At 41.2% G+C, this 24,018-nt stretch overlaps 1 protein-coding gene across 1 annotated transcript; it reads right to left on the minus strand.

Moving 5' to 3' along the window:
• Positions 1-17,517, minus strand: LOC138015339 (ruvB-like 1). The gene is made up of 15 exons (XM_068862338.1): positions 17,276-17,517; positions 16,421-16,507; positions 15,644-15,776; positions 14,943-14,983; positions 14,461-14,503; positions 11,600-11,667; positions 9,278-9,367; positions 8,375-8,524; positions 7,832-7,895; positions 7,559-7,584; positions 7,366-7,431; positions 5,576-5,682; positions 4,186-4,377; positions 1,457-1,506; positions 1-1,381 (listed from the first exon to the last, which is right to left on the minus strand). Exons 1-15 carry the CDS (start codon positions 17,414-17,416, stop codon positions 1,272-1,274), a joined length of 1,368 nt encoding a protein of 455 aa, XP_068718439.1. The 5' UTR covers positions 17,417-17,517; the 3' UTR covers positions 1-1,271.
• Between the last annotated feature and the right edge of the window lie 6,501 nt (positions 17,518-24,018).

A 24,018-nucleotide genomic window follows, 5' to 3' on the forward strand; every position in this document is an offset into this window, starting at 1 on the left:
ACCCGTTGTGAAACGGTTTAATGCAGCTGTTACAAAAAGGCACCAGCCACAAAATACGCTCGTTTAAATATTATCATCTCAATTCAAAATTATATCTAGCTAAAAATACGATATAACTTTGGGGCCGATCACATGGCGAATTTCATTCCGGGCTATAACTGCGGCTTTGTAGAAATAAAAAAATAAGACTACATTGGCACGGTTTTGGTTCGGACTGAGATTCATCTAAGATGGGCCAAAGATGAAGTCGGGCTCGTGCAACGATTTTTTAGAATACATTTCATGCATGAGCTGAGTTTCAGTCTGAAATGCACCGATCACATCCCCCCCCCCCCCCCTTACCCGGGCAAACCCCGGGTATTTAAACTGTCTTCTGTGCCCGGGGAGTAGGGAATTTAACCTTTGCTTGGGTGGGGTGGGGAAAATTGAACCGGAGGACTCAGGTTTGAAATGATTTTCTTTTTCGGGCGACGAAGGCGCTAACAGCCATAAAACACGTGTTTGGACGAGATGGAAGAGATATAGCATTTGTGGTCTTCAAAAGTTGGGGACAGACAGACAAATCCGACGATAGGGTAGGGCATTTGAACACTATTTTGGCCCGAGGAGGCGGGAATTTGAACGATCCAATCTTCAAAAGTTCAAATGCCCGAGGATGTCCCGGATTGGGGGATTGGGGGGGGGATGTTGAAGTTTCGAGGTGATCGGTGCATAATCATGACGTGTTGTTGAGGTTTCTTGCAGGATGCGAGAAAATCAAGCAACAATGTTTCTGAAAACATTACGACTGAAACAACTTCACTATCATAAAGCAAATTTTCATTAAAGAAAAAACGGAATAATCTTCCTGTAACACTTTTCTTGCTTGCCGGGCCTTAAGGCGTCCGTAAACGAGGAAACAGTTTTGCCGAAGCAAATGTTTCCCTATTTGCGGCTCCAGAAAACATTTGTTGCGGAAGCAAAAGTGTTTCTGAATTTGCTTAGAAACATTTTGCTTCCTCAGTAAATGTTTCCTCGTTTGCGCACCGTAAAAGCGACGATGCAGGAAACATTTTCCTCGTTTGCCGGCGCCTTTAGAGTTTCCATCTCAAGTAATGGAGGTGACAAATAATTTACTCCCGCGCTTGGAAAGAAACGAGGGCGCACCTTTGCACGTGCAGCACGAGCGACCAAGCGCACGCGACGCGTTTTGATATGAAAGCGTGTCTGGTAGATAAAATTATGGGGTGACGGAGAATGTTGGAACTGCAGAGAGTAAGCAGAAGGGCATGTCATTTCATGTACTTGTCATCTTGCTCGGCCAGAAGCTTTGCCGACGACTTGGCATCGTAAAATAGCTCGTTTATTTCTTCAACGTCTTGTCTGTTGATACTGTCGCGGCCTGTACAGAACAAGAGAACAAACTGCTAAGTTCGAGAAAATCACACACACGAACTAGATGCAATTGTGTACTCACCATTAATGCGAGCGAGGAGATTAGATGGGGTCAACAACTGAACCGCATATCTGAAGAACGCAAAAACAATCATAGTATCAACTGATCAAGTAGCAAATAAATATGGGTTATTGACCAAGCGTGAGGTCAAGATGGCTGGATATTGGCCAAGTTCTTTTTTTGCGTGTTTATGGACCGAGACGAGGCCAATATCCAGCCATCTTGAAAGAACAAGCTTGGTCAATAAGGGATTTATTATATGACTTATTAAAAACAACAAAAAATGATCTTTGATCTTGCGGGACCAAGCCAGAAATCCCGAGCGGGCAGTATCGCTCCATCTTGCCCGCTCCGGTAGCCAATCACAGCGTGCGATTTGGTTCATCTTGCCCGCTCACGGTTAAGCCTAGTTCCCACTAGCGACAAAACGATCATAATCATAATCATAAGCACGAACATAACGCTGTTATGTCGCTTATGTCTTAGTGGGAACGTCCAGAAACATAATCATAGGCGCCCTTATGATCAACATAATCATAATCATAAGAAAATGATCGACCATTTTCTTATGATTATGATTATGGCTTTGACTATGACTATGTCGCTTTTCTTTGCAGTGGGAACGCGAAAATCATAACGACATAATGAGAAACATAATGACGCAACGGGGTCTTTGTCTTTTGGCCAATTAAAGTCTAGGACCAGTACTTTCGGGTCGGTTCATTTTCAAGATGGCGGCCAGCTTCGAGAAAAGGCTTGCGAGTGCAGTCGACTAAAAGATTGTGCACGGTCGTAGACTTTCCAACCTAAATCTTGGCATCTTTGTTTGCTCCTTTGATTTTTGCCGAGCTTCAAAACCAGTCCCCTCTATTAACTACATTGTATGATGGCAACAATGCACTGGCGTGATGTGACGTCATTCTTTAGAAGCCCATCACAAGGAGCGTACAACTTCATTGTATTTGTGCAATAGGCCACTTCGGAAAATACCATAATACTCTTTGTTTGTCCCCCACATTTTGCATAAGCATTGTTTTTGTTTTCTCTTGGGACCATTGTAAGTCCCAAGAGAAAATGGAAACAATGCTTATGCAAAATGTGGGGGGACAAACAAAGAGTATTATGGTACTTTTCGAAGTGGCCTATGGCGTTTTTCACACTGAGATATTTTTAGATCGATTTCCCCGCAAAACCAGACCTTTTCAGCTGATCATAAGTCTTGCATGAGAAATTATTACCCATGAGATTGAGCACGGTCACTCGTGCACGCCAAACTTACTTAAAGGGGAATTGTCACACTATTTTAGTCAAACATCAAAACACTAAAAGACGCCCTTGCCTCAATGAAAACCAAATACTAATGCTGTAGTTTTGTTGCCAATGACCATTGAAGTGCATTGAATCTATTATTTGTTATTTGTAGCCAAGGATGGAGAGGATGGAAATGGATTAAAACTTGAAAAAACTGGCCATTTTTTTCAAGTTTGGAGACAGTGTCTTCAGAAAGACACCAAAAATTAAATACGCATAGCAATTTGTGGCATAAATATATTTCATATCTTGTCAGAGGGTTGTCACGAATGTTGTACGTGTGAGCTTCAGTACTACTTTGAATTTTTACCCAATTTGACCTAAAAAAAGCAAATTTAGCATGACAGTGACCCTTTAAGAACTCGTCTAAAAATAGCTTGATCTGTGAAAATGCCGTTACAAGGACCCAGCATATTGGAGTTGTATGCTCTATGGTTATGGTCTCCTGAATTCATCCATTATTTAGAGCAAGTTTCAATCGAGTGTCGGAAAACCAAAACCAAAGTAATTACTTTGGCCAATCAAAAAGGACGGAGACAATCCAGCAAACCAATCACAGCATAAAGTAATTACAAGTAGCCGACACAAAGCGCGGGAAAATGTGCACGCGCGAGCCACGATTGGTTTCGGTTTCACTTCTGATTGGTTGACAAAATGGCGCACGAACGTTCGAACCAATCACTGAGTGAAGTAATGCAAAACCAATACAATTCGCTAATTACTTTCGACACTCAATTGAAAACCACTCTAACAAATAACAAAAGTTTTATGAAGTACACAAAGAAGCGATGAGCGCGCGGAAGAAGTACTATACTCAAGAGACTGCTTCAGACAATTTCTTAAACGCTATCGCACTTCCTTGCGTACCTTACAACAGAACAAATCACAGTGAAGGGTTTTTCTATTTGTTTTCTGGTAAAAGCGTAGTTTTCTGTCCCTAAGTAACGCAACTTAACCAATCAGAGCCCTTTAAAAACTGAAACAACGTCATATTGCTTATTAAAAAGAGCACTTTCTATTAACAAGCAATAAACATCTTTGGCATTCCGTTTACGAGAAACGACAAATTATGTTATTGGCTGTTGTTTTGTCGGCAAGTTAGTTAGCTACAGGTATGACATTATTTTCATAAGAACGGCCAGCGGTTTAGTAAAGAAATTGAAGCTTGAGCGAGGCCTGTTCATAAAGTTCAGTTGGGCTCTTTTACACACGCAATTCTGTCGCAGCAACACTGATTTAAGTTTCGTGCAAGTTCGAAACCCTTGGTACACCGCGGGAGCAAATCGCGCTGAAATCGCACCAGGTTCACATGCTAGATTTCTAATTAGGCCTTCAACGCGACAAAAATTGCGTCGAATTGCTGCCACGCAAATTACACGTGTGAGCGGGCCTTTACTCTTTTGTCAGATAAAATCAAGTATTCTTCTGCCACTCCATACCTTAGCGTGGTTTTTGTGCCGATTTCTCCAAGTAGATTCAGCGACTCGTCATCCGTTTGGATGTTTTCGGTCTGCGCACGAATGCGAATAATCTGGACCATTTCATCTTGCGAGTAGGGTAGTGTGCGAATGATCATAAGTCGGTCTAACAAATCCAGAGGGATTCCGTGGGGGGCATTTATTTCAGTACCTCTGAGAAGTCAAAAAGACAGTTTCTACATTTAAGGGTCAATTAACCTCTACTAAAGTCAGAGGGAAGAATCCTCTACGTTTCATAGACCGATTGCATAAATGGCGGCCAAAAACGTATTCTTTTGTTTATGTGCTAATTAGACTCACTAGCCTCGTTTGCATGGACAAAATACAATAGAAATGTAGTTCGAGAGCGAGGCTAGTGAGTCTAATTAGCACATAAACAAAAGAATACGTTTTTGGCCGCCATTTATGCAATTGGTCTATGGAGATGGCGTATTCTCGTCTCCAAGCAATGGGTATAATGACCAAAAACAGCTCTGCACCGACCGCACGTGCGTTTCACATGATTTTGGTACATTCCCTTCTCGCCCTTCTAAAAACAACGACATGAAATGGCCAAATTTGGGCCGTGTTATGCAGAGAATAGGAGCAAACGACGATTATTTTTCACTTTGCTCAATCACAGTTGGCATATATAAAGCCCGTAGGATTTACATGGTCAATTCGCCCTAAAAACCATTCGCCTAACGGCGATTCGCCTGGATCAAAGACTATTCGCCCAATGGTAGTTGGCGGAAAAACCAGCTACTTAAAGCCAATTTGTAAGTTGCCGATCACCCAACAGTTTCACTCCATGAGAAAATCGTTCTTGTGGATCTAATTGCCACCGGGTGAATCACCCGCTAGTCCCGGCCAATCGCCATTTCTGGGTGAATCAACCAGAATTCTAGGGCAAATCATCCGAATGCTCACGTTTCCATCGACGTCGTCGTTGCAAAATACGCAAAGGGGTCCATTTTTTAAACCAACATGCAACCACTATTGTTTCCGAGTTTTCAGATTGCGCAAAAGGGTCGGAAGTCTGCATGATACGAGAGCTTATTCCTCCCCAAGTGACCCACAGTTAAATGCGCTACATTTACGCCAATTCACCAGTTCTTAGTCACACTTCGCTTTGTAAATAACCAACTCATTTCAACTCAAGAAGAACCTTCAGAATCCACCTGAACAAACAGCTGTAGAGCGCTATGGTCAAGAATAAGACAGTACAGTCACTGCATCGACCACAGATAAGCTCTTCCACTGCACGAATTCCACCGTCAAACTAGATAGACGGATGACAGCAATTTGCACACAGCCCACAAATTTTCTTAACGTTTTCAACACGAATCTGCTGCGAATGTCCTGTACCCACCTTATAGTACAATTTCCTCGGTTTGTGGCAAATATAACAATGGGAGAGATGGTGGACTCCAGAGCACGGTGGAGGTAGGTGAAGCACTCGATGTCTAACATATGAACCTAAAAATGAAACAATATTCAAGACTATCAAAGCCCGTATATTAACGAACTGCCAGACTAGTGGGCCAAAGTGTTGAAAGTACTTGCCCTCGACTCAAGTGTACGTTCTGGTTTCGAATCCCGGATTTGACGTCAGGGGCCCATTTCTCGAAAGTCCCGAAAAGCCATTTGTGAAACTGCCAACCGCTTGGTCTGGAAAGCCGTTCTTTTGAAATGTTTTTACGGAAACAAAAAAAAAGGAATGTGAAGTTTGACGACTTAAATCCTCTCCGTTCTTGAAAAACAAAAGGAATTGCGACACCCGAAAATGGCCCGTAAAGTTTCGGGACTTTCGAAAAACGGTCCCCAGGTGTGGGTTGACTTTCTTGGTCCTCTACTCTGATCCGAAATGATTTTTTGCTAATATTCGAATTGATTTTCTCTCTTTATCATGGAGAAGCTCTCTAGGGATGGATTGTGTTAAATTTTCGTAGACAAAGCACTTTTGATAAATTTATCTGGCCATTGCCTTTCTTAATTATACCTACCCTGCGAACGCAGACGTATTTCCGGGAGAGAAACGACCGCCGGAAATAAGTCTGCGTTCGCAGCCTACATTATACCAAGACCTCTCATTAGAATCACAACGACGCTTCGAATCTGCTTGTTTAACAAAACGACATTCGACTCCTTTTTATCTTTTTTCCGCGTTTTCTTGGTGTCCAGGGAAACGTTCGCTCTGCTTTTTAGACAAATTCGTCAAGCTAGTGGCGCTTGTTCGCACAACGCGTCGTAGAGCAGTAGTTAAGGGACTTAAGGATCTACGACGCGGTCGTCAACGAGAACGCCACAAAACAATATCATTGGTTAAAAAGGGAAAAATACACGCACTTTAGCACATATTTTTGCGGTACTCTTCAGAACAACGACAAAATCACCAAATCTGATGTTTTGACGACAACGCGAACTTACAAATCAATGTGAATCTTAAATTCGCAATTCTTGCGCTGAAACCGCTCGTACCGTTTTATTTTTAAGACACTTCGTCCACAATGTACGAGGGTGAACGACATGGAATAATCGCGAAAGACTTACGATATTGCAAAGTTCTATTTCGAGGTGACGTTTTCGTCGACATCGCAGTCGTAGATCTTAAAGTCCCTAGTGTTAACATGCGCGCATTGGCAGGAATATGACTCAATGTTCTGACATGTCAATCACATTTCGTTAGCGTTATCGCCAGTAGTTCGCGATTATTCCGTCTTGTTCACCTTGCACAATAGGGGCAAACTGTCCTGCAACTGGATGGGTACGAACGGTTTTAAGGTCAAACTGGAAATGAATGGTTCATTACTATAATTATGCTCATGTTGTCGTCAAAACCTAACATTTGGTGCTTTCACGTTGTTGTTTTGTGGAGTACGGCAAAGAAATGCACGCAAATTCAAATTCGTGCTGCACGTGCAGCACGAGTATTTTTCCTTTTTAACCAATGATATTTTTGCTTTTGTAGCTGTAGTCGTTTTCTCTGCTTAAATTCCCTATTAAGAAAGGGAGGCGGCAAAGAGAGCCGGCATGAGACAAAAAGGCTAGCGCACTTGTGTTTCGCAATTTAAGCTTGACGACGATACCCGTCCTTATCATCACCATTATCAAGAAACAGTGCAAACGAATGAAAAGTTGTTCTTTCATAAAATGCATTACCTCATCAACAAACAAGACCCCAGGAACAAGCTCAGCTACTCCTTGATCAATATACTTGTTTACCACCTGCAGGAAACAAGGTTCATACGGGTTGTATCATCCGTGTAACTTACTTCATAACATTGTGCAATCATTGTTGATAATCAAGTTATCGAATGAGAACAGAAGCTGCATAGTTAACTGCTTTTCCTACCTTATTTATCTCCTTTCTTAACTTATCTGTGAATACAATCATATTTATTAATATTAATTAATTATATTATCATATTATCAATCATATATTATCCATCAATAATTATTATTACATATTAATTATTATTAATTAAGAATAATTAATAATGATATACTATTCCTCATTATATAATAATATTGTTCGTCTTCAATGAAACTTGAGTGAGGCACACTTTAGCTAACCCCTAACCAGAGTTGCTTCTCTAAAATCTTTCTTTACATTAAAGCACCTTACCTGTAATTTCAGTCTTTTTTGGCTTCATTAACTGTCCCATCATAGACAGAATGTCCTGACCACCCTAAGAAACAAATAAACAAAATCCTTACAAATTCAGCCACAAGCACATGCTCTCACTTTCCTTGCAAGGTTTCTAAGAAGAGCATTATACCAGGACTAGTGCCTGTTAACTAGTCTTGTCCAGAAAGGCAGGATAATAATAACAACAGTACTTACTATTCACCGAAATGGAGGTGGCTAGTGGTGGATGCGAAGCAGCAAGATAAATATCCACCACTAGGCACCGACACTGAGGGTAATAGTTGTTTTAGTATATACTAAAACAATGAGATAATATAGCACAAAAAGGTGATTTTAATTACAATGTTCTTAGGTGAATAGCTTTACTATTTGCAGCACAAGGATATCTCCAGTTTTTATTTTGAAAGAAAAAAAATGACTGAAAAATTAAAAATCCACAGTGCACTTGTTGCCTTTATTTCTTAGCAGTGGGACAAAATGGAGGTTTCCATTCATGATCAGCAACTTTCCTTATCTTACCTGCGGCCTTGCATTTGCAACATCAAGATCATGCAGTGTAACGTCTTGCACTATTTCCTTTTTCTTGTGCACATCACCTTTTGGAAGAGGTACATATTCCTCAGCCTCCAGATCAAACTCTGTGGCAAATGTGTCTGAACGGCCTTGGCGCTGAATGAGGAAAATGAAACTTTCATTTACAGTACAAGAGCTCAGCAATAATTACTTACTCTCCCCACAGTCCTTATTCTGGATATTGATCCACTCTGGTCTTAGTTGTCGACCTGTTCCACAAATGGATCTGCCTCTGCTTGTTTGCTTTTAAGTGGTGAGTTAGGTTATTTATTAATTGGCAGCTCATGGACTAATATGGACAAGCGGTTTACAGCTAGGCTAGACCGCGGGACCACAGAGGGAAGTGGAACCGTTTTGCTTTGGTTGTTTTTTTGCTGCTTCAGATGACATGGCAACCCATGATGAACCGTTTTTTTGTCTTGGCCAGATTTTTTAGCCCTCCAACTTTAAAAAATAATGGTCAGCACAGTTCCTTCACACTACACCAGTGGGATCAACATACCCTACTTCTTGCGAACTCTCTTCCTTAATTAAGTCAAACTGAGTTTGGGAAAAGTGGGCAAAGAATTTGGTACAGTTTGAACAATGATAAATTAAGTGAAGTAGGGACCAAATGTATTGACTTCATCCGAGACAAGAAAGTTCAACAATTTGCAGTTGTCAAAGCAATGGTGGTACCAACTCCCCAGTCCAAGGTATTTTGTAAATCAAGCCCTTGAGAATTGACTAGGGTAAGACTTAATCCAATCACCTCCTGCTCAGTACACTGCCACCTATATTCCTTTGGTCAAACACAAGGCACCTTGTCTTGCTGGTCTCATAAGAAACGGTACAGAAAGTGAACCATACCTTTACGGCTCCACTATTTGCCTCTATGTAAATCACATCCCCAACTTCTACTTTCTCCTTTTGGAGGCTTTCATAGATAGATGGATCCAGCTATGGAAAGAAAACAACAAGAAAAAGATGAAAAGACTTAGTGTATTTTATATTGGTTGTAGAACCGAACATGAACAGCAAAGTACATAGTATTAGGGGTGCAGGGATGGTGCAGTGGTGAGAGCATTCGCCTCCCAGCAATGTGGCCCAGGTTCGATTCCCAGACTCAGCGTCATCATCTGGGTTTGACTTTGTTGGTTCTTTATTCTGCACACAGACGTTTAGCCCCGGGTACTCCAGTTTTCCCCTCCCCTCTCCTCTCAAAAGCCAACATTTGATTTGATTTGCGTTGATTTGTTAATTTCAATTTACAGTGTCCCCAGTTAGTGCTCCAGCACAAGAAGATTAGACACTTTAATAAAGTTCCTTTCCTTTCCTTTTCCTTTGCACCTCTGGCATGATTAGGAGGCAGTGCGAACCAGTGGTTAGGGAGCGTTTCCCCAATTTAAGACCCGTTCTGACCACTCATTGAATTTGTTCCACGTGGCCCCTGGTTCAACTTCTCAGCTGCACTTGTAAATAGCCAACTGGTTCGCCTCCAGCCAGTTGGGATTCTCAACAGTTGTTGTGTTTGTTGATTTACAGCTGTACACGTAGTTTCATTGGCCATGAAAAGAGAAAAGATCAGTAGCACAATAGACACGTACAATTGTGTAACATATATCAAAAATGCAAAATTTCTACAAATTTCTCCAAAGTCATGATAACACTTTAATTTGCACAGTAAAACACACTAAGAGCCGAAATAATATGTTTTGCTTGGTTTTAGCTTTGTAGACCACCTTTTAAGTTATACACATGATGCTTTGCGGCCTATTAATTTTGTAAAATATCTAGTAATCTGTCCAAATTCATATTAAAAATTCGTAATTATCACAGCAAACTAGCCATTAATAGGAAACAATCATATAATCCAAAGTTTTTTGCCAAGTCAGCAATCTTAGTTTTTACCCATAATACATTGCGCATCCTAAAACTAGTACATTTTACACACTTTAGGGTAACATATCAGCTTTTTTCTGTTTTTTTCGTAGTGGGCTTTGTTGATAGCCTTTTTTTTTCCTTTTGTTCTTTTCTCCATCTTCTCATTGATTCTGCTTTATTCTCATGCTCCATTGTGTCCATTGAAAACCATCTGGCGTAACGAACGTGACCCAACCCGAAGGGACATTTGCATTTAAAACACGTGCTTTTCTTGAGGTTTTCACGGCTATTTTTGGAGTTGTTACGTAACAAACAGCTTCTGGAACCTTCTTGGGAGGTTACCAAGGGCACATGTTGATGTTTCATGGAAGGAATTGCCCGAAATCATGGCGAAATGGTCATGTTGTTTCGCTGTCTTTCTCACGAGAAAATCCTACATGTAATAGGAGACTCATGGAGAAGCGTTTCACAAGGCTTAAGATTTAGAAAAACTCTTCTTGCGAGCTACCTACTTTATATTTTAACGTGGAAATGCTCATGAACGTTCGTTTTGAGATGAGATTCAAATGTGGCGGCAATCCGAAGGTTTTGGATCCATTGCGGGCATTTGGGAAGAGTTTGACTTTCGTTGATGCTTTTAATGGCATATCAAACCATGGAGCGTTTCACAAGGCTTGAGATTCAGACTTTTTCTTATTGCGTTGGAGCGAATGGTCCTAGATTGTTCATATTTTCAGGAAAGAGTCCCCAGAAAGTGAGAACGCCGTCTGCGGTGGTATTTTTATTTTTCACCTCGTTTTTGTAACTCGTCTGGGAACCTTAATTTTAACTGCAGAAGTTCAGAGCAGTATCGTGACGCCCTAACTACGAGGTACTTTTTTGGAATTTTAACCATACAGATTCTAGTTTTAGAAAAGTTGAGTTATTAGGTTGAAAGTATGTTTGGTCCTTGTAATTTTAAGATTTTTCCAAACGATAATGGGCGTTTTGGTCTAGATATATTTTTTATCGAACAACATTTCATCTGGGTAAATGTTACGCGTGACGGCCATATTTTTAATCAATTTTGTCAAACAAAAATTTCGCCAAAAATAAGAGTGCAGTGAATATTCACGAAACTTTGCATATTTATTGACAAACATGTTACCCTTATTTGTGTGAAATCTTACAAATGTACGGCTTATAATAAAGAAGATATTTGGGAAGGAGTTTGTGTCACTCTGATTGTACACATGTAATGTGCTACTGATCAAAACAGAGATCAATTAAGTACCTACGTATGTTTGTTGGCCCCAAAGTAGCTTTTACCTTTAGTTGTTTTGTTCCTTTTGCTGTTTTGAGACCGATAACCACATGACTCACAGTTTTACCATAACCTGAAAAATCATCACTGAAATTAGAGTCATTATTGTCATATTAGAAGGCCATTGTCACCATTTGGCAGAGGCAGGCGTAGCTCAATTGGGTTGGTTGTGCACGGCTTTTGGAGCGAGAGGTTCCCGGTTCGAACCTTGGTGACTTCAATGTCTGTTTTGACTTTCCTCTGATCTGTGTAGCTACTTTATATAGCTTTAAACATTCTTAAAACGGAGCACTGACAGAGGGAAGAGGGTAAAGGGCAGACCATCAGCTTCCACTGAAACCAGTTTTGTAACTGAAGGAACTACCAAAATGAAATAAAGCGTCTTTAACTTATCTTTACTGTGAATTTCCTTAAGCACCAAATGAGTGAAGTGCTGATCATTAACTACAGCTCTAAGAGTGAAATAAGTATGTGTAATCAAATGGCGACGAGTGAAATTAGGAAATAATTTCACACGCATTTTGTCAAAATTCTGATAATTTCCCGAGCCTTTAGACTCGGGAAATTATCAGAATTTTGACAAAACGCAAGTCAAATTATTTCCTAATTTCACGAGAAAACCATTTGATTACCTTTTAATGTCGTGGGTGACAAATTACGCTCACAACCGTAATTGTAAAATCGCTCGAGTACTTTATCCAACTGCTCAGGAAGAATCATCTCCAGGTTTTTCTCAAGGCTATTTTCGTCACACCACTTCTCAAAAACTCTCACCCAGTTAATAATTGTGCTCTTTAACCTATTACGCGCGGTGGCCTCATGGTTAGAGTGCTCGACACTGGATCGAGTGGTCCGGGTTTGGGGCCTGGCCGGGGACATTGTGTTGTGTTCTTGGGCAAGACACTTTACTCTCACGGTGCCTCTCTCCACCCAGGTGTATAAGTGGGTACCGCCGTAATGCTGGGGTAACCCTGCGATGGACTAGCATCCCATCCAGTGGGGGAGTAGAAATACTCCTAGTCGCTTTATGCTACAGAAATCGGAGATAAGTGCCGGCCTGATGGGCCTTCTGGCTCGAAGCAGAGACTTTTTTTTAACGTATTTAGATTTTCTGCCGCTTCTTTTAATTTCGTAACTTCTTCAATGGTCACTGTCTTAAATCTAGATGCCATCTTGGCTCTGATCGAGATACAAGAGATGTTACCATGGCAATTTTGTAATTTCACATGTGAAATTATAAATTAATGCTGAAATTTTGCGCCTAAATTATTAAGGAGTAATTTGTCACCCATGATATTAACTAAATAAATACCCGGTACAGTAAGTAAGCTTAAGAGACCATTTCCTACAGCACGACCTACATGTACTTGACTTTATGATGTCTTTTTCAGGTGGCTGAATTAAATTTAAGCAGAGTTACAATTTGAAGCATTGCAGATTAGTCGTGTTACATTCTAGGGCTGCGGGGTAATGCTGCTACACTGTACAGGAGCATACTGTATATGTTCATGGTCAGCATAGTAGATCTGTTGAAGTTCAATTTTGACTTCTGGTTTAAATTTTCTTTTTCACCAGTTCAAAATTTTTGATCCAGTACAAAATTTTTGAACCAGTCGAGAATTTTTTAAACCAGTCCATTTTTTTTCAAACCAGTTTAATTTCTTTTTTGTAACACCAACTATTTCAACATAGTCGGATATTTTTCTGTAATTAAGGGGAACTCTTTAGGGAGTATATATAAAATAAAGTAGAGAAATCATAAGATTATTATGGTAGGTTGTCTCTGGTGCTATCAAAGACCAACAAATAATTTTTAAGTGATTGGGGTCAAATGCTCAGCTTTGTGATTTGGCTTAAAGACTTATTTTCAATGGTTTGCTTTCATGTAAGGTTACTGGGACACTGCCCAAAGTTTAGGAATTAGGGTTATGCTTTCAATTTAGTAATTAGGGTAATATGCACTGTCTTATTTAAAACAGTAAAATTCCAGGAGGTGTATAACAACTGAAGCTACTAGACCACATACTGCAGATTCTCGATCTACAAATAGCACTGATAAACAGTATTTATGTGCAAGCACCCATTTGATTAGTGCTCATAAACAGTACATGTATTTAAGTCTAAGCACCCATTTTAAAATGGTTAGCATTCAATAACTGTCAGTCTGGATTAGTCTGCAGTCTGCAAGTGTCAGACCCTGCACTCTAGGCAAGGGATTGGCACACATTGTAGTAATTGGAGTAACTTATAATTTGAAGTGTTTAGTCTACAACAACCATTGTTTTGGTCATTGGGTTATGAATATTGGTTCATGGCTATTAGAAGTAAAGCGTTCTTTCACATGTAGGGTAAAGGGGTTACCAATAGTGTAGTGCTGTATCCGTGGGAAAGTGAAATAAAGAAAAGAGTTTATCAAGTGAGCTTATATGGTAAATTGACCACTGTAAAGAAATTTGAAAGCTGATGTTTTGAGCATTAGTCCTTCCTCAGAGGTAAACCCTGTTCTGTCTTTCACATACATGTAGTAGGACATGCTCATCAAGCCAATGAGTTTGCCAATCATCTGGATTACAGTGTATCTAGAGAGATGTGGTATAAATGTACACCATACACCTCATTAACCCATTATGGTCACAGCACCTTGTTTCTTCCATTTCAAGTGTAAAAAGACTAGTCTAAGAGTGGCAGAATACCTGGCCCCTAACTTAAAGCACTTTCCTCAAAAGTAATCAATTAATTAATAATTATTAAATTAAATCTTGCTACAAGGTCCCTTTGATGCTCAGAGCATGAACGAACCGCCTCAAAACAACATTCAACCGAATGAAATTATTCTTAGTAACAACCCTGAATCCTGAAATCCTACCTCCCATTGGATTCTCTGTTTCACATGGTGTCAGCTCTGTTACCTATTGGAAATGTCCAAGTGAATGATAAAAATATTGTTGAAAAAAGTATTTTAACCATTGAGCCAGCCGCCAATGGGAGATAAAGCTGACTCTGCTAAGACAGATTAACAGTCATCTACAAGTGTCATTCTTAATAGAGAATAGGGGACAAAGCTTTTTAGTGGACCTAGATGTTGTTAATCATTTCACCCCTTAACCAACTACCATTAATGAGTACAGTTGTGTAAAATCCTCAGTGGCTAGAGAGAATAACAATCCCATCTGTAAGTGTCACTCCTTGGAGGGACTGGGTTAAAGTACACCTAACTGGTTCCTGTCCATCATTTTATTATTAGTGTTAACCTCTTGACCAAATTTTTGTCATGTAATTGTGAAATCACAGCAAATTAATGGAATGGTTTAAAAGTGCCATTCAAAGAATGGCAGAAAAAGCTTTTACCTCTCCTTCATAGACTTCCTTTGTTTCCTTGATTCGCAACCCTAGGACAAATTTAAGGATACAAAAAATAAGGCCAGACACTTCCATGTACATGTAAGTCTTTCTTCAGATAAACTTTGCAAAAAGAGCTATAACACTTTTGATAAATACATTGTACATTACATACGGTAAAAAGTAAAGTAAAGTCTCCGCTTACGAGCCAGAAGGCTCATCAGGCCGGCGCTTATCTCCGGTTTCTGTAGCATGAAGCGACTAGGAGTATTTGTACTCCCCCCTGGATGGGATGCTAGTCCATCGCAGGGTTACCCCCAGCATTACGCCGGTACCCATTTATACACCTGGGTGGAGAGAGGCACCGTGAGAGTAAAGTGTCTTGCCCAAGAACACAACACAATGTCCCCTGCCAGGCCCCGAACCCGGACCACTCGATCCGGAGTCGAGCGCACTAACCATGAGGCCACCGCGCCTCCCACACATTACATACGGTAAATGAATTCAATTTCCACTGATTTGTATTTTTAAAAAAAGTGCCCAAGATTTGAGCACTTGAAAATTGAAGACTAGTTACTGAATGCAAGGACAAAAATAAAGCTGTTGACAGAAACTTCAACTCTGCATTTTTATTAGATGTAGCCACCACTCTTCAATTACATTCTCCACTCTTCACACAGTTTGTTGCTTGCTTACATGTATATTCTTACCAATTGCTCGTCTGAAATTCTCCATCAACACTTCAGTTTTTTTGATTTCTGATGAGTACACCTCGCTGCCAACCATTGGACAGAAAGGAACCTTAGGTCCCAGGTCTTGAGCAACAGCAAGAGCCAAGGCAGTCTACAATATGAAATGAAAGTAAAGTCACAGAAAAAGTGTCAAAATGAAAGAGCATTTTAAATTATAAATGGCACAATGATGTTTCCAAAGGATCTTGATATCAGCAGGCAAGTAAGAAATTTAAAGAAACAGAATTCCAAACAACGTCGCGCCCTGTCTTCAGGGGAATGTTTCCATATTTTAGATCACGCCTCTACGACTTTTCAACTCAAGATAAAAGAAGCTTTTCATATTCAAAGAGAACAACCTTCTCTTAATCAACAACTGCATCACGTAAATCTAAAACTATCCTTTTAATTCTCACATTGTCACGTTTTATGTACATTCCGTTGTTACTAGCATAATTAGCACCTTTTCCGACTTATAAATTCAACTTAACGCTTTGCACATTAATCAACTGAAGATGACAGAAGTTTCTGTCGAAACATTTCTTGTAATTTCAAAAGTTCTGTCGTTTTCTTCTACTTTCAAACCGCACAATGCAGAAGAAATGATTAATAACATTTTTTACACATTTCTCACATAGTATTTTAACAGAGTGATTGAGCAATATTAAAACAATTTTAAGATTTCAGACAAGCTGTGCATGAAGTCACCATGATGTCAAATTACACAACTTGGTATAAACGGTTGAATCCCTATACCTTTCCAGTTCCTGGAGGACCAGCCAGAAGTATTGCTCTCCCAGCCATCTTTTTAGACTTGATCAACTCCACAACCACTCCTGCTGCCTGATATAAAGAGGGGTTAGAGCGTATCCTTAATTCCACTATTTAATCAGTTAGGTTTGTCAAAGGGTATACTATAGATGGTTTAATTTGAAAAGAAGGTGAATAAGGCAGATATAATATCTGCTAAACAACAACATAGTAGCACAAACAACTATAGGCACTTTCCATTTGACAGAACTACACGGCCAGACCAGGCATTTGGAAGGACTAACTCTACAACACCTTCAAATTAACACACTTCGAGGATGATATATGCTCCTCAGGAAGAACTTATATAAGGGGATTATCATTCAAGTGTTCCTTCAACTAATTGCATTTTATTTGCAAACTGACGGGTCTGGCCGGCCAGTTCTGACAAAAGGAAAAAGCCCTAAGACATAAAAGTAGGAAACGAATTTTCTAGTTGCCTACCTATAGCCAGCTACTTTGGAGCAACTACAGAATTCATTAGGCCACACAAGGCCAGCACATGCAAATTAGTTGGAAGCTTTTGAAGAACGTAACACGTAACAATCATTTTACACCCCCCCAAAAAATTTAAACCATAACATATATGGCACTCCACAGGCCCTCTTTCCCAGCAAATTCCTAAATAATCCGTTTCCCGCGAATTTCAGGTTATACCATACAGAAGTTTCTGTAAAGCGGTGGAAAACGGCCTTCTCAACTATTTGCAATACCTAATAGTGTATCATTTCAGTCAATATTAAAGATTTTGTCAAGATCTGGCACTGTCCCTGATTATGTGATAAATCCTAACTTACAAACCTCTCGAGCTGTTTCCTGACCCACGAGGCCGGAGCCCATGGCAAGAGCTTCGCCATTTTCATCCAAACCAAGCCCTTTAATGTGGCTATGGGCGGCAATCCTCTGTGTTTTTGTAGTACTTTTCACTTCTTCAATCTTCATTTCTTTCTAATTCCAGGTTACAAACGAGATTATCGATTGGGAAAATGCCACAGTTTGTCCTGAATGATCGTTTAAATAAATCTGGCAAGGTTACTAAGAATGATAAGAGCTTGGTTACATAGCGTCACAGGAACCCCAGTCAAATTTCGTTATTCCTCAAAATAATAATTAGTCCTTATTCACGATGGCCACCATGTCTGCAATGTTGGATTTGCTATTATCATCCAAATTACCTACACACTTCTGAGGGGGCAAACAACACAAGTTTGAGAGGTTATAACGAACATTGAATGTTTATCATCTAAGGAGTAAAAATAGAATGATTACACAAGTTACTTCGATGGTTTTTTAGTGAAAAATGAACAGCCAACGAAGTAGAAAGTCAAATGTCAAAGGCAATCAAAAGATATAAAATTATTATAAACGGTACTTGATTTTAAAGTCTAAAATGTGCTTTTCGCAATTTTATTTCAATATTTCGACGCGCCAATTTGCCTTTTTTCCAATGTTTGCCTCCCAGCATAACAAATGGCAATTTACATGGCAATTTGAAAACCAACATGGCGGCTATCGTGAATAAGGCCCATTGCACGAGACGACAGCTAACGTTATTTCGCTCTGAGGATGGGCTAACGTTTGAACCCTTAGCCTTTGCACTTCGTTAAGGTGGTCAATTTTCCATCTGAACTCGGGTGATAAACCCATTTCTGTGTTACACCTCAACATCATCTCATAATTTTGGCTTGATCAGTATATTCCTGACTGACCCATGCGTGGAAACTACTGAAATTCTGACTCCACTAACAAGAGACATTCAATATGAATAGTTTATTCAGCACGAGTCAGTCATCTCCCATCTTACCTATAAAATAAATTATCCAATACACAATCCCAAAACACAAAACCCCGCCTGTAGTGTCATGTCCTTTATGCAAGGTTGCGCTATGGGGATTGTATCATGCATGACTATGCGTCAGTGTGAACTTTTCACTTCACTTCACTTTACTTTAATGATAAGTGCAACCTACAAGTTTGTATATATATGCACAGCCATTGAGAATTACATACATTTCCTTGGGGTGAGGACCTCGAAAGCCGCGATGTCTAAATTAGAATTTACTGCAAATTAAAAGAAGGTAATCTATTCCACAGCCTAATTGCTCTAGGCAAAAAACTAAATTTGAAAATATTGGTTCTAGCAAAAGGAACTTTAAAGTGTTTATTATGCATATGGCGGGAATGTCTTGAGGGTTGGGATAGATTGTTTGTTGGAATGTTCGCCAGTCCTTGGTTGAAAAGACAAAGACTTTTATGATGTGAAATGTATTTAAGCAGTTATGAATAATCATTAAAGGTTGTAGTTAGTTTTGATGTTATAGCCGGCGTATGAAGAGACTTTACATTGGCGACGAAGATGGGATGACGATAATTTCGAGGGTAGTTTCGATTTTCTTTTAACGATCGGGTAAAGCTAGCCTGCGAAAGCAAACGTATTTCCGGTGGTCGTTTCTCTTTTTTCGGGGGAGAGAAACGACCGCCTGAAATACGTCTCCGTTCGCAGGCTAGGTAAAGCGACCAAAGACGTTAAGATACAGGAGAAAGAGGCAATACAGCGTTGGCGAGCAATGGTGAGGGATCTGGCGGAGTTTCAGTGATGCTTTCTGTATATGTTGGTTCCTTGGTGGCGTTCGACACGAAAGGCGATCCGAATGGAATTAACCAACTGTGGAAGAAGTGGAGGCGGTCGTTTGCTTTGTATTTGACGGGAAAAAGGGGTGACGGACGATAAACAGAAGAGAGCGCTTTTCTTACATGCGGCGGGTGTCGATGTTTAGGAAATTTACCTTACGTTGGTCAGCGAAGACGAAAGTGCTATACTTTCGCGGAGACGATGAAGGTGCTTGATGATGATTTCGTTCCAGAGTCAAATGTGCCATTGGGGAGGCATTTGTTGAGGCAGATCGCACAGGCTAGTGATGAGAGAGTGGATCAATAGGTAAGGAGGCATCGACAGCGGGTCGCGAGCTGCGATTTCGGGATTCGGGAAGACGTTTATTTTGGTGACCCAGTTATTGAGAAGTGTTTCTCAAGTCATTTACGTCGCAAATTTTTAGAGCAGGAGGGTTCTGTTACACTAGATTGTCTCTTAAGGATCTCAAGGGCATAGGAGGCCGTTACCCGTCAGTTGAAAAAAATGGAACAAAATTCAAATCAGGGTCACGTGAACGCTAATGGGGAGGGGGGGAGGGAAATTCATGTGGTGCGTGGAACGAGCGTGGCGTGAGGAACGTGGGTGGCGCGTGGAATGCTCGTGGAGCATAAGGAGGCAAGAGGCGGAAAATTTGTTTTGGTTGCGGCCGGGAAGGACATTTCGCCGGAGATAAGCGCGTGACCAGGCCTGCAGGAAGTGCGGGAAAATAGGCCATTTTCAAATGAGATGTACACAAAGTCACCGGATTGGTGAAAGAAGGTTCGAGGACGCAAAGAGTAGGCCTGGCAGAGGAAGTAATCGTACCGGACGCGGCGTTGGTAACGAAGCAAATTCTGTGGGGTGACTGGTGAGAGGCTTTTTCGACCATTGGGGCTAGGCATAGTCCTGATTACGCGTTTACTGTTGGCCACATCATCGTTCATCTGAGTTCAGATAATGGTGTGGTGACTCTCAATATCAGGGGAGTAGACGTACCAGATGCACTGATTGACTCTGGTGCTACGTGCAACCTAATTGGCCAGCAGGCCTAGGATTGGTTAAAAGCTGGTGGACTCCGTTGTGGATTACGTTCATCTAAAGTGTCGTTTGCCTATGGAGCTACGTAATCTTTGTCGAGTTTCTGAACGTTTTATGTAAAAGTTTTGTCGACCAGCAGCAATGTTGAATGTCAAGCTGAATTTGTGGTTATCATGCAAGGGTGGCTGGCGTACTCTGTTGGGGCGATAAACGGCGGAGACACTTGTTTTATTGCATGTTGACCCCCTTCAGGTGAACAGTGTTGTATGTGAGCACTCTGAGGATGATATTCGTCGAATATATCACGATTTAAGTAAAGTACGATCGTCCGGGTGAGTGTAGTCCTGAGAAGGACTGTTTGAGATGACATTGACTGACGTTTCGTCAACCAGAGCGGAAGTCATCTTCAGCTTCAAACCTTCTTCCACCACTCCTTGACTCTGAAGATGACTTCTGCTCAGGTTGTCGAAACGACAGCCAATGTCATCTCAAACAGTCCTTCTCAGGACTACACTCACGCGGACGATCGTACTTTACTTAATGATGTGATTCCTGGGTTCAAACCACTTACAAAATATCAAGATTTGTTTACTGGGATCGGTCTTCTCAAAGATTATGAGCTGAAACTCCATGTGGATAAATCAATGAGACCTAATGCTCAGCCGGTACGTAGGATACCGTTTGTCCTGCGCGAGAAAGTGGATGAAAAGCTGGATGAGCTGCTACAAGCAGACATTATTGAGGAGGTGCTAGAAGGTCCGTCTGGCTGGATCTCCCCTTTGGTTGTTGTGCCAAAGAGCGATGGTGACATCAGAATCCGCGTTGATATGCGTCGCGCAAACGAGGCCATTATAAGAGAGAGACATCCGATGTCCTACGGTAGAAGAACTTTTGCACGATTTGAATGGAAGCACTATGTTCAGCAAAGTTGATTTAGAGTAGGGTTTCCACCAGATTCTTCTCAGTGAAGACAGCCGACACATTACGACGTTTGTGACCAATCGTGCCTATATCGTTACAAGCGACGTATGTTTGGCGCGATGTCTGCCCCAGAGAAGTACAACGATGTGCTCAGAGGTTGTGAAGGCGTGGCGAATACAGCTGATGATTTGATTATTCATGGGAATGGTGTGGAGGAGCACGACAAGAGGCTTTTTGCGGTATTTGATGAGCTAATACGGGTCGGGTTGACTCTTAATGGTAATAAGTGTCAGTTCTCCTTACCAAAGCTAACTTTCTCCGGGCACGAATTGACAAGGGATGGTATCAACCCGAGTGAGGAAAAGATTGCAGCTATCCGAGACGAGAGCTCCAAACGACGCCAGTGAGCTCAGGTCCTTCACGGCCATAGTGCAGTAACCTGCGAAGCTCATGCCAGATTTAGCGTCGGTAGCAAGGAAAATACAAGAGCTAACGAGGAAAGGTGATAAGTTTGTATGGGGGGAAGAACAGCAAACTGCTTTTGAGAGGCTAAAGCAAATGATTACAGATGCGGATACTTTGGCATACTACAAAGTCGGTTGCAGGACGAGAATTATTGCGGATGCTTCACCGGTTGGTTTTGGTGCAGTACTCACACAATTTCAAGAAAACGTGTGGCGAGTCATCGCGTACCTTATCCGATGTTGAAAGGCGGCCGCCAAACAGAGAAAGAAGCGCTGGTGTGGGTGTGCGAGCAGTTTAACCTCTATGTGCGTGGACATCCCTTTGAGTTGGAAACCGACCATAAGCCCCTGGAACGTATATTTATTCAGCTACTTCAAAGCCATGTGCGCGAATAGAAAAATGGGTTTTGCACTTGCAGTCGTACAACTTTAATGTTGTTTACCGTCCGGGAAAGGCATATATCGCGGATGCACTGTCAAGGTTGAATTCCGACTAGCGCGTGGACACGGCCGAAGAATTCGACTGTGTCAGAGTAATTGTGGAGAACAGCGTACCAGTTGCACTTACAGCTAAAGAGATCGAGCGAGCCTCTTTTGACGATGAAGCGCTAAGCATGGTGAAGAGTTGTGTGAAGCCTGAAAACTGGAATGAGTGTAAGGCTGCTGTTTGTTATTTGCATGTCAATGACGAGTTATGCATTTACGGAGAACTTTTGCTTCGTGGTACGAGGATTGTCATTCCCAATGTCCTGCTCGACGGAGTTCTCAAGAATGCCCATGAGGGTCATCAGGGGATAGTCAAAACGAAAACTGAGTTACGAAGCAAGATCTGGTGGCCGAAGATGGATAGCGACGTAGAGAAATTGTGTACAACAAGCATGTCATGGTTGCCAGGTGGTGGGAGAGTTTGAGGCCCCAGAGCCAATGTCACGTGTTTTGCCCCCTACTGCTCCTTGGCAAGATATCAGCGCGGACCTGTAAGGGTCACTCTCCACGGGGGAAAGTATCTTAGTGGTAGTGGATTATTTCAGCAGATTCTTGGTGGTTGCCGTCTTGAAGTCCACTATAAGAGCAAAGAAAATTGAAGCTATCCATCTTATATTTGCTCGGTTTGGAGTTCCTTATTCATTGCGGACACACAATGGGGCCTCAGTTTGGGTCGGAAGAGTTTGAAACGTTTCTTTAATCGCACGGTGTTCAGTGAGCATCGGAAAACTATACCTCTATGGCATTAAGATAACGGAGAGGTTGAACGTCAGAATCGCTCTCTGCTCAAATGTTTCCAGATTGCAAAGGTTGAAAACAAGGATTGGCGTTCTGAATTGGTTATATATTACGTGGCTAACTGCGTATAGATCTACGCCGCAAGCTACCACAGGGTCCACACCTTTCTTTTTAATGTTTGGACGAGAGATGAGGTCCAAACTTCCAGAATTGAAGAGAGAAACTGTAAACCCTTTTAAAGAAGGAAGGGATTCGTGAGTGAGACTATGCGAAGAAGGTGAAAGGAAAGGTGTATGCAGACTAAAAGAGAGGTGTTGTTTCCAAGTCTATTAACGTTGGAGATGAAGCGCTCTTGAGGGCGGAGAAATCTGACAAGCTGTCAACTAATTTCCGTCTCAGCCCTTTCAAAGTTGTACGAAAGACGGGAAGTGAAGTCATGGTCAAGAATGACACAGGAGTAGAGTTCAAACGTAATGCGGCATTCGTGAAAAAGTACCATGCCCAGGAAGGTCCTACCAGTAGTGCGGAAAACGGAGGAAGTTAAGGCACCTATGCGGGCGCTGGGGAAGCACAAGGTGAATGATCGTCAGACGCGCAAGAAAACAAGGAAGACGAATGGGTCAAAGTTGACGACAAAGAATCGGAGATCCACCAGCAGCAGGAGAATGTCCGTAGGTCGACACGTCAAGTTCGAAACCCTTCTAGATTTAAGGTCTTTGTTATAAAAGAACAAATAACGTGACTGAGGATATAGGTCTCTAAGTTTGTTATAAAATAACAAATAACGTGACTGAGGATATAGGTCTCTAAGTCATTAATCTGCCTTTCTAAGTTTGCTTCTTGAAGATAGTTTAGGAACGGTTCTTTCATGTCAAATCTGTAGAGTTAAGTGAATGCTCGCGCTTATTCTGTAAACATTCACGTTTGGCTCAGTCTAGGCTTTGTTAAGTTTTCTTGGAGAAAAGGAGAGGATGCAGTGTCATGTCCTTTATGCAAGGTTGCGCTATGGGAATTGTATTATGCATGACTATGCGTCAGTGTGCACTTTTATGATGTGAACTGTATTTAAGCAGTTGTGAATAATCATTAAAGGTTGTACAGTCAACTCTCTCTTAACGAACACCTCTGTAAGACGGACACCTCTATAAGACGGACACCTGGTGCTGGTCATGGCCGTTTCTTAGTCATTTTACTATAACAAAACTCTCCATTATAATAAGACGGACAACGGACCCAAACATTGGAAAAATGGCAATTTGCGGAAA

Source organism: Montipora capricornis, chromosome 9 (genome assembly GCF_036669925.1).
Source record: "Montipora capricornis isolate CH-2021 chromosome 9, ASM3666992v2, whole genome shotgun sequence".
Lineage (NCBI taxonomy): Eukaryota > Metazoa > Cnidaria > Anthozoa > Scleractinia > Acroporidae > Montipora > Montipora capricornis.